Here is a 12,117-nt window from a genome sequence, read left to right on the forward strand (position 1 = left end):
CTAAGAAAAAAGATAAAAAGAAGGTCATGACAAATGTTCAAAGGGTATTCATGTGGGTGGACATGGGATGTGCTTTCCTCTGCTCCTGAGATAAAGCCAGGGCCAATGTGGCTATATCAGTGTGATGAATACCTGATGATGAGGTCTCTGAATGGAATAAATTTGGTAAGAGGTGGCAAGCTTCCTGCCACCAGAGTCTTGCTAGGAAATAAGGCTCCTACACTGGAAAGAGATAGCAAGCAAGATGGGTTTAATGCTCCTTCCAGATCTGAGGATTTTGGCTCTGAGAATCTGACCTACACTGTTTGCAATAGCTTCCTTCCATTTCCTAGGCTGCTTTCTGCCCACTTTCTTCTCTTTCTATTCCTCACATTTCTAGGCTCGCAAGACAGAGGCAGAAAATATACCTGTTGCTTCTTCCAAAGAGTCTTGCATAAGTAACAAACAACTAGAAGGAGAATCAAATCCCTTCTCCTATACAAGGCTGGGGATAGCCTGGCTTCCTTCCTGCCTTTCTATCCTCTCACCTGCTTCCTCCTGACTTTGTCCTGCTCTTCCTTCAGTTCTTACTATTTCTCATTCCGTCCAGCTTCTTGGTTCTTATTTCTTCCTTTTTTCAAGGTAAGGTCTCACTCTAGCCTAAGCTGGCCTAAAATTTACTATGTAGTTTCAGGATGGCCTTGAACTCATGGTGATCCTTCCACCTCTGCCCCTGAGTGCTAGGGTTAAAGGTGTGCATTACCATGCCTGACCTTAGCTCTTATTTCTTCCATCTTTTACTTTTCTGTCTTTTGTTGTTTTCTTTTTCATATCCATCTGCCCCCATTCCTGTTTTCTTTTGCTGCGAGGAATGCTCCCACCGATCTTTCCTGGTGGTACTGTTCGGCACGTACCTTCAGGAAGATGACAATTCCTTCTCTGGTCTCTTATTCTAGTAAGGGGACACTTTAAGGGAGACACCCTGAGGAGTATCATGGTGCATTTGGAAGGAGAGATTTAGGAAATGGAACAAAAGAGTCTGACAGGATTAACTGAAAGCAACCAAGCCTGCTGATAACGTTCTTCAGACCATGGGCTATCTTAAAATGTGAGCTATGCCTAAGGTTTTCCATCTAAATGAAAAATTCAGTGGAGCTATGAAAAATAAGCCTTCAAAGATTCCTAACATTTGAAAACTTATGACCATTGGTGAGAACTTAAATCATTTCATTGTGCAATATATTTATAAAAAACAACCCTGTTGAAAATACAATTCGATTTTAACATTTGGCAATATATATTTACCAAACTAAACAGATATCTAGAGGACTTAAAATACTGAGTTCCAATTTTATCTGACTCACTAAAGAGCTCTATATGAGGAAATCTAACACCCTTTAGGTAAACATTACCCTGCATAATTACCAGGTAATTATTATTAGACAAATGTATACTATATCATTATACACATATGACTAAGTAAGCAGGAAGACATATGCAGTTCATCATACCTGGCAGGCATCTCAAAACGCAGGATATCTTGGATAATGGTTAGCATATATTTGTTCATTTCTTTGGGAAGTTCCCCAATAGAGAGCAGGATATTTTTCACATCCATGTAGGATGGATTGTTCTTTAAAAGGACGGCAGCTGCCGTAGTGCGCACAGTCTTTTCATGAACTTTCCGATTCTGGTGGTATATCCTGTTCAAGGTCTTTTTCACCTGGTCAGAAGATATTTAAACTTACTGTACATAACTAGATTTTTTTAAAAAAACCAATATTGTAGTAAGAGTAGTGGTTCTTAAGATATGTGTGTGTTACTACATTTTCTAGATTCTTTTGCGATTTGATTGGAGCCATATGGCTAGTTCCAGTAAATAAGCCATGAGCAGAACCAGTGTGAATGACTGGCTCTTAAATGGGGCAGGTAAGAACTAGCATATTTTCTATATCTCCCTTCCATGACTACAGTGAACTTATGGCCACATAGTTTCTACCCTACTCAAATGTAGCATGAGAAGTAAACTGATAAATAGCTAAGATGTTGAGGATTTCTTGTTATGGAAGCATAGCTTAATGCTATATATTTAAAGACACTACTGTGCCAGTGAGGATCTAGCAAAAGATGGCTCTATGAACTGACATTTCCTCCCAAAGCAGTACTTCAGATTTTTTTCTTTTTAAGAAAAGTTAATGTACCTTAGTTCTTACAGCAGTTTTAGGTTCATAACAAAGTTGAGCAAAAAGAAAATGCCATTTCTAAATATCCCCAACCCCTCTACTAGCAAGTCTCCCCTATCTCAACATCCTGACCTGTTTCTATGGTTTAGATATGATTTGAGCATATCTCCCAAAGGTTTATGTGTGGGAAGCTTGGTCCCCAGTAAAGGTGACAGAACCCTTAAGAAGTATGGCCTAGGGAGAGGTAATTAGGTCAGGGAAGCATTGCTCTTAGAAGGAATTAGTGCAGGTTCCACAGGACTACATGAGTTCCTACCAGAACTGGATGCTGTATGGGAGCATGGCACCTCCCTTGATTCTTTATTTCATATACACCACTGGCCATATCCTTCCTCCTTGACTTTTCTTATCAACCTCAAGCTTTGTCTTGCTATCATATATGTAAGGGTTAAATAATCCACCCAAGACAAAATACCTAGGAAAGGACAGGCCATAATTTATAGCTTTGTTTTTCCTGAAATCCTACACCTGAATACCATGCCTTACAACCAAGGACCTTTGATACAAAGTTGATAGGAGAGCTCTTAGCTACAGACTGAAAATACCACTGTGTGTTAAACACCCTTCCTAGAAAGTCTACATTCAAATGTTCTCTGCCTAACAAAGTGTTAATTTATATGGCTTCCTGAAAATGTCATAGGAACAAGTGAGGTCATACTTAAACCAGGACATATCTGTTGAAAAATTTAACATTTATTTTTTAAAACAAGAGAATCAGCTTCAATACTTATGTTCCAGGGTTTAGGACCTTACTCAAAATAGGAGGCTAACTTTTAAATTCAATTTAAGAGTTATTTCTAAGCAAAAGAGAGAGCCCATTTTGAGAAAAAGCCAGACTGACTTGAGAAGGACTAGCATTTGATGTGCGTCAAATTCTGTTGATATCAAAGATAGTTTTCATATTTTACCTCATCTGTTATGAATGAGACGTCATATCTCTGGAGAGTGGTGATGGCCAGGTGGCTGACAGGCCCCTCTCCTGCCTCGGCATACTTCAGAAGCAGTGGGATGCCTTCTGGAAGCAGGGCATTCTTCAGAGCCAGCAGGTACATTGTAATGTCCTCTTTCTTCTCAGGTTTCTCAAGTCCTCCAAGGATTAGCTTCTTGGCTTCAACCACTGCCTAAAACATCATGCACCTCAGAAACATGCCTGGCCACTCATAAAACAAAACTTAGGCAAGAAAGGAACTAAACTTTCAAGAAGGTTTCCTTTGGCTGCCTGACTGAGACACACAGTGAGAGCAAACAAGTAAAACCTAATAAAGGCGTTGCGCCTTTGAAAAATATATGTTCTGGGGGCTGGATAGATGGGTCTGCAGATAGGAGCACTTGCTACACAAGCAGGTGGAAGTATAAAACAGCACACGTTAGATGAAAAACATTTGCCCAAAGACAATAAAATTCCATTTTGACCTGGCAGCACTAGCCCTGAAATGACATGTCCAACAATAAGAAGAAAGGATCCGGGCTGGAGAGATGGCTTAGCGATTAAGCGCTTGCCTGTGAAGCCTAAGGACCCCGGTTCGAGGCTCGGTTCCCCAGGTCCCACGTTAGCCAGATGCACAAGAGGGTGCACGCGTCTGGAGTTTGTTTGCAGAGGCTGGAAACCCTGGTGCACCCATTCTCTCTCTCTCCCTCTATCTGTCTTTCTCTCTGTGTCTGTCGCTCTCAAATAAATAAATTTAAAAAAAAAAAGACCAAAAAAAAAAAAAAAGAGCTTGTTATTTAAAAAAAAAAAAAGAGAGAGAGAAGAAAGGATCCTAAGATTATTAATTCTACCCTTATCTGTAATGGCAAAATAGTGAAGGCCATCAACATGACCACACATAGGAAATACTGGACACACTGTAGTCCACTGACACAGTGCACTAGTAGGCAGTTGTAAAAAGAACATGGAAAATCTGTCTACCAGTAGAAGATGATTTTTATGGTATGGTTATGTAGATAGTAATGTAAAAGTGAGGTAATGCAAAGATGTCAATATGTGAAGAATTCACAGGCTGTCAGGGTGAAGCGTGGACAGATGTTTGAGGCATTTTACAAGTCTTACAACTTTGCATAGGTTTGCATTTTTTTCAAATATGAATTAGGAGAAGAAAGAAATTAGGATTCAAGAAGGTCAAAATATAAGCAAAACACAGATAAAGGCTACATGGGACTTGATCCTAGCTGTGGATTTGTGGGCCATCCATATGTCACAGGACAGGAGTTCAGTATGGTATGACAACTATATGCATAGCATTTATACTATAATAAAAATCATGGGGCTGGGAAGATTATTTAGCAGTTAAGGGCACTGACTTGCAAAGTTACTGCAAAATATTTCCAGTTAGATCTCACTAACTACTCTGGCCAGTTCTCAGTCTGGCCATGACCTCTTGCTTCTTTCTCAATAAAAGAATCTGAGCACACCTCTCCCCTGCCTGAAAATCTCACAGCCCTCTTCCCTGCCATAGAAAAAAGGCCAGACGCCTCTTCTTTCTCCTGTGTTTTCACCCCCAGCTGCGAATGTACAAACTTGGTGTTCCAGCCCTACATAAGTTCTCACTGGTCCGAAGCACAGCAGGCCCCCTTAGGGTCTTTCATGCAATGTTATTTATATTCCTCCCCGAATGTTCTTCATTCCATGTTCTGATCTCTTCCCCTAGCTCTTCCAGAGTATGCTCAACTGTTACTGCTCCTCAGAGCCCTCAAATAAAAAGGCTGCTGGGGTGCTGAGGTGTTGGCTCAGGGGTTAACATACTTTCCCACAAAGCCTAATGACTAGGGATCAATTGCCCAGTATCCATGTAAAACCAGATGCACAAAGTGGCACGTGCATCTGGAGTTTGTTTGCAGTGGCTGGAGATCCTGGAGCACCCATTCTTGCTCACTGCCTGTCTCTCTTCTCTGATTTTCTCTGCTTGCAAATAAATAAATGAAGTAAAAAAAAAAAAAAAAAATATATATATATATATATATATATATATATATATACACACACACACACACACATACATACATACATACATACATATACACACACACACACACACACAAACACATATATATATGTGTATATATGTAGCGGGGGCAGGGGGAGGCTGCTGGGGTTTCCGTCTGCTTGGACTACTTTGTTAGGTTGCAGTCTGACAGTGCCCCTGGGGACTGGCTCCAGAACCCAACTCCTGCTGACACAAAACTTCACTGGTGCTTGAGGTCCTCATGGAAAATGATACAGTGTTTGCATATAGCCTATATGCAACCTCTTGTATACTTAAATCATGTCTAAATCACTTGTACTTTTTAAGTTTTAATGTGTGTGTGTGTGTGTGTGTGTGTGCGCACACGCATGTGCTCACATGCACACATGCATGCATGCAGGCTAGGGTCTCTTGTCACTACAAATGAATGCCAGATGCTTGTGCCACTTTGTGCAACATCCAGCTTATGTGGGTGACACATACATACATAAGCAAATGTTTTATATATATCAGAGCCATAGTCATTAAAAACAGCATGATTTGGCTTAAACACAGAAACATCAAGAAGTGGAATAGGACCAAGAGTCCACAAATAAACCCACATACCTATGGTCAATTAATTTTCCATGAAGATTTAATGGGGAGACAGTCTTATCAACAATGATATGTTTTGGAAACTATACATTCACATGTGGAAGAATACAAATGGACTCTTTACTCTCTTCTTATGCAAGAACTAGTTGAAAATAGATTAAGGGCTTAAATATAAAATCTGAAACTGCAAAATATCTGGAAGAAACCATAGGGAGGGGCCAAGAATGTAGCATTTGGGAGGCAAAGCTGGAAGACTGTGAGTTGGAGACCAGATTAGGCTACATAGAGAATTCAAGGTCAGCCTAGGCTACATAGTGAAACCGTGTTTCAAAACACTAGAGGCTACTGATGATACTTAATGCCATTTCCAACTATGTACAAGGCCATGGGCTTGATCTCTGGCACCACAAACACATAATAATTAATAATAATAATAAAAACAATAAATAATGATGATGTGGGAAAAACTCCATGGCATTAATGTGAAAAGATTCTTCAGCTGTGCTCAACAAAAGCAGTCAACAAAAGCAAAAGGACTAATGAAATTCCATCAAACCAAAAGGACATAATTATTATAATAAATAGGTATCCAAGAGACTAAAAGGAATTATTTGCAAACCATACATCAGATAAAGGGCTAAGGCCTAAAATATACAAGGTACCAAATTACTCAATAACAAGAAAGTAAAGAAACATATTAGTAATGGGAAAGAGAGGTTGGGGAAATAGCTCAATGGTTAATGGTATTTGTTTGATTCAATTTCCCAGTCCTCACTTAAAGCCAGATGCACAAAGTGGCACATGCATCTAGAATTCATTTGCACCAGAAAGAGGACCTGGCACTCCCCTTTTCCCTCTGTCAAATAAATAAATAGAACTATTTATTTTTAATGGGAAAAGAAACTACCTGAATAGACATTTCTCCAAAGAAGACACACAACACCCACATATAAGTAAAATGTATTCAATCATCAGAAAGACATGAATTAAAATACACAATGAGGTATTGCCACACAATCATTAGATTGGGTATTATAAAAAATTTATGGGTGATGCAGAGATAGCTCATTCAGTCAAGTGACTGCCACACAAGTTCAAGGACCTAACTTCAAATCTCTGCACCCAAGAGGCAATATTATGCAGCTTTTATTTTATTTTATTTTATTTATTTGTTTATTTGATAAAGTTTTAGACAGAGAGAAAGCACTGGAAACAGAGATAGAATTGGTTAGCCAGGACCTCATGCAATTGCAAACCAACTCTAGACACATGTTCTACTTTGTGCCTCTGGCATTATGTGGGTGCTGGGGCATCACACCCAGGTTATCAGATTTTTGTAAGCAAGTACATTTAGCCCTTAAACCATTTCTCCAGCCCCTTTACAACCTTTAACAAAAGGAGATTCTATCATTTGTTAAATGGATATATCTGGAAGCTATTATGCTAAGTGAAATAAGGCAGACACAGAGCCATAACCACTACATAATCTCACTTGGGCTTCGGAGGTAAAAATCCAAACATAGTCATATATAGAAAGTAGAACAACAAGCTTGGAGGAGGTTGGCAGAAGATTATGGACCAGGAAAGGAGAGATATAGTCAAATGGCACAGATGCTTTCCATTAGACACAAGGCACAAGTGCTGATGACCACACAGCAGGGTGGTTATAGTTCATAATATATATTTCAAATTCCAGAAGAATAACTAGTAAGCACAATGAATAATTGGACTGTAAAGTATGAGATGCCAATAATTGCTTTGCAAAAACCAAAGCAGAGTAGGAGGTGAGGAGTGCGGTGTAAAGGGGGTAATCTGGAATGGCAGCTGACAGATGGGATCACACTCACTTTGAGTTTGCAGCCGTCAGTCTGACACAGCTTCTTGACAAGAGCTCCCATGATGATCATGACACTTTCTCGGATGTCATTGCTCCCAAAGGAACCTTTGAACTTACTCTGTTAGCCAAAGAAGGATAAAAATCAGTAACCAAGACATTTCAACATTTTCAAGGGACACTTACAATGAGGGAATAGATAACAAGTAGTCAACACCTGGATAAAATGGATTTGAGTTCCTGAATGGCAAACCTGCAGCTTTATTTTGAAACTCTTAGACATTCACTGTCTCCTTTTGACCAATCAGTTAATAGAATGCCCTTATTTCAGGTATTCTCATTCACAGTCCATGAACTCCTTAAGTACCTGTAGATTGGATTATTTGGGTTAGTCAATGAACCCCCAAAAAAGTGCTTAAAATGTTACACATGAATGAGGAGGGGCATCATTGCTTACATTTCCTAAACAAGACCTTCACAATAGGAGAACAAGATGATGACATCAAGATATAAGAGAGACTAATTGAAAGGAGGAGGGGATTTGATGGAGGGTGGATATGAGAGGGGGAGGATGTGGGTAGGGGAGGGAATTATCATGGATTATTGTCTATAATTATGGAAGCTGTCAGTCAAAAGTTTTTTTTTAAAAATCCCTTGGACTCACGAGAAACCTAGCTTTTGTTTATTATATAATTGAGTATCAGGAAGAATGTATCTCTTAAGTGATATGTATAAATACCATGAAGAATCTGAAATCAAAGAAGTTTTTATTGCTTATTGAAGCATGACTTGGGCTTCTGTCTGTCATTTTGTCCTTTGACACATGACAGAACAGGTAAACTTATTTTTAAATTTTCATAAAGAATATGTTGTACTCATTACAGAGATTGTAACAACACTAAATGAAAAAGTTTAAAGTTAATGATTAATGGATAGAAAAATAAACCAATGAAATTTGAATGTGAAAACTCAGAAGACTCTGTATGGTAGCCTTCATTCTGATCTGAACCACTTATAGTTATTGCTTATATTTTTACGAGGTTATAGCTTTGCTTTTAGCATCTGAGGTCTTTCTTTTCCCAGTGTCCACATGACTTACAATGAGGGTTCTTAGGAGTTCTTCATCAGGGTGGGAGGCGAACCCACAAGCATAGAGAAACCTCTCCTGGAGGAGAACGCTGCTGTCACTTTTGAAATCCAAGAAGTCCAAAATAGCATCTAATGAGTCCGGGGTCTGAGCAGAGGTGACTGCATCCACCAGCTGTGGGCTGTGAAACAGACATTGTCATGGACATCCAAGTTTAGAGTGCCTAGAAAACCATTACATTTCTGTCCTTCACAGACTTTTCATTGGCTTGAATGTCCTAAAGGAGTGAATTTTTTATTTGAATAGAAAATTATGTATGAGATGTTCTCAAAAGACACCTCCATTGTATTTAAGCCTCTCCTTTATCTCCCTCTCTTTCCTCAGAATACATAAACTGATTGGATTAATACCCTAAACCAAATATAAATTGAAAACTTTTAAGTTAAAGTTGCATAAATAAAATTATAAATTAGGCTCAAATTATTTCCTATATGAGAAATACATAACCCAAAGGTACTTTTCCTCTAAGTAACCTTGAAAATATATATTTCTCAAATGCCTAATTTAATTAAAGCACAATTATTTATGGTAAGTATAAAATTCTTTTAACTTCATAAATGAGAAGTTTTCACTCTACTTTGTAAATAAGACATATCATGGAATGTGGTTTTATGTTTAATAAAAGTAATATTAGTGACCATATTCCCACAGGAAAATTCTAGTTAAATACTCTAGACATTAAAAGAAAACACTTTGGTTGGCTGAATCTGGGGATAAGAATATTTCTGAAACTAGTTTCACATTATTTATATATATATATATATATATATATATATATATATATATATATATATTCATACACATACACACACAAATACTGCATATATATTGAGCAAGGCATGGTGGCTCGTGTCACGATCCCAGTACTCAGGAGAATAGATAAGAAGAGTTACAGGCTAACCTGAGCTGTAGTGTGAGATGTGTCTTTAATTCTGTTAACTGATACTGTGATACCATAGGCAGTAAGGAAAGCTAGTAATGCTTTCTCTAGTTTCATGTTGGCTTATTTTAATAGGTTGGTAGAACATTTGTTGTAAGATGTAACCTATTTGTTGTCTGAAGTGTTTAACTATATAAGCTGAATTCCACAGGAGACCAAATCTTTTGTTACTCAAATGCCCTGAAATATATACTTTGATATTGAAAGGAGAACAAAAAACCACAACAAAAATACTACATACTACCTCCATATAAACGTATCAGATATGTGCTTCATACTTGAGACTTGTAAAAATTTCACATGTGCACTATGTCATTTTGATCCTAACAGAAACCTTGTAAATAAATCAGATATTAAGAAGCAAAATACTTATGGCATATCTATTATTAAAACATTACCTTAAGACTAGAGAGATGGATTAGAGGTTACAGTGCTTACCTAAATACTATCTTAGAAATTAATGGTATGCAAGTTATTTTTAACTTCTTCATCTTTAAAATGGTACTTAAATAGTATTAAATTAATTAATTTAATTAATAGCATTAAATAGTATTGTTGGAAGGATTAAATCACAGAACCAATACAAAAACACTTACATGATTTCTTGGAGACTAATAAAATATTAATAAATATTGTTAATAACGTTAGGACCTCATTTAATTCAAAAGATTTGGGGGGAAATTAGTAATTATTGCCCTCTTACATGCAAGGAAACAAACTCAGAACTTGCAGATCACTTGTTCAAGGTCACATGACTAGTAAATGGTATAGCTGGTATTGCAAACCAAGGTTTCCTGACTAGGTGTTTACCAGAGTGTTTTCCATGAAATGCTAGGGATCTTTAAACTCGTGTGAGTTTAAAAGATGTTCAAACCAACATAAGGAATTAGCAGATTAAAGACACTGAAAATGTCTGCAACAGCGAGAACTTTGTCACCAGTGCTTTCCTCCCCCAGCTGCTCACAGGATCTCCTCTTCTTGGCGTTCCTGTTAGCACCTACATTTCTGCACCTGCCTGCCACTATCCTATAATGAACGAGGTCATTATTGTCCGTACTTTATATATACTGTCAGTGAGATTCCGAGATGCTAAAAGTGAATGAATTCCTCACAGGTACAGCTACTGGAGACTAGAATTTAAAATTAGGTCCTTCTAATTTCAGGTCATCCTCATCTTCTCTGTATTACACCATGCTACATGTATGTAACATACTATATGGCACAACAATGATCAAATAATGTGATGTAGAAAATATACCATGCAGCTGTCCAACTTATTGTCACCTTAAGATTTTTAGGATACAGGGATAATAAGGTGCAGTGTAATCCCTATTCTACATTAATACCTCATTGCTACACTTTCCTTCTCAGAATTTTTTGATATTAAGGCATGTTTCTCTACCAAGATATTTTAAATATATTAGAAACAGAGCTTGAGAATTTATGATTCTAACTTATTTTTCAACTTTTGATTTAAATATTTTTGAAAACTCTATTTGTGTTTAGTCATGGAATTTCTATCCCTTTTAATATATCTTTTACAGGATAAATAACAGAGACAATAAAAAAAAATCACAGCTAAATTCTATTCTCTCTCTCTCTCTCTCTCTCTGTGTGTGTGTGTGTGTGTATGCAACTTGTTCAATTCTTTTGATTATATTAATGGCTAGCTAGTTTCACTGCCTAAAAAATTAAACAATCATTTTTCTATATCCTTAACTAGGATATATTGCATTATGTAGCTGAGTATGTATTGACAGATAAATTCTGTATTACATGCCAAAAAAACAATGAACTTACAAAAATGAATTTGAGAATTGAGCCAATGCTCTTCACTACATATTAAAATGAACCAAATATTAAATATATGGATTTCTTTTCTGTAGACTATTTTTGACTCAGTTATCAAATTGACTCTATCTAACATCAATTTCTACTTAAAACATGACTTCAATTTTATCTTTAATGAAATCACATCTTCTACTGACAAACATCTTCTTGTTTAAGTCAGCTCTGAAATTTTTTCAATAAAAATGAATAGCTTCCTGGACATGGTGGCTCAGCACTTTGTGAGTGAGGAAGGCAGAACACTATGGATTTGAAGGCAGCCTAGGCTATACAACAAATTAAACACCAGCACGGGCCACAAAAGGAGACCTTCTGTCAAAAAAAATTAGTAGCTGAGAACACAATTGTCAAATAGAATCAGCCAATGTGCCAGGGAGTGATGAAGAAGTCTTGGCCTTACTTCTCTGTATCCAAATATAGCACTAATTTAAACCCATAAATGCAAAAAAAAAAGAAAAAAAAAGATGCTATTGCAAATGACTGTGGAAAACTTGCTTATGCATGTCTGGCTAGTGATCATTAAGTTAGATCAAGGTGCCGAATGAAGGAATCATTGGTTTGGAGTTGGC

The 12,117-nt window shown here is 37.3% G+C and overlaps 1 protein-coding gene across 2 annotated transcripts in view; it reads right to left on the minus strand.

Annotated features, from left to right (window-relative positions):
- Window positions 1–12,117, minus strand: part of LOC101617236 (microsomal triglyceride transfer protein) — a 71,421-nt gene that overhangs the window by 14,739 nt on the left and 44,565 nt on the right. For both annotated transcript variants that reach the window (XM_045143386.1, XM_004661640.2), the window contains exons 9-12: window positions 8,713–8,881; window positions 7,627–7,734; window positions 3,131–3,343; window positions 1,491–1,702 (exon numbers count right to left, since the gene is read on the minus strand). In XM_045143386.1, coding sequence (XP_044999321.1) covers window positions 1,491–1,702; window positions 3,131–3,343; window positions 7,627–7,734; window positions 8,713–8,881 — 702 coding nt within the window. The remainder of the gene's footprint in view (window positions 1–1,490; window positions 1,703–3,130; window positions 3,344–7,626; window positions 7,735–8,712; window positions 8,882–12,117) is intronic.

Source organism: Jaculus jaculus, chromosome 2, assembly GCF_020740685.1.
Source record: "Jaculus jaculus isolate mJacJac1 chromosome 2, mJacJac1.mat.Y.cur, whole genome shotgun sequence".
NCBI lineage: Eukaryota > Metazoa > Chordata > Mammalia > Rodentia > Dipodidae > Jaculus > Jaculus jaculus.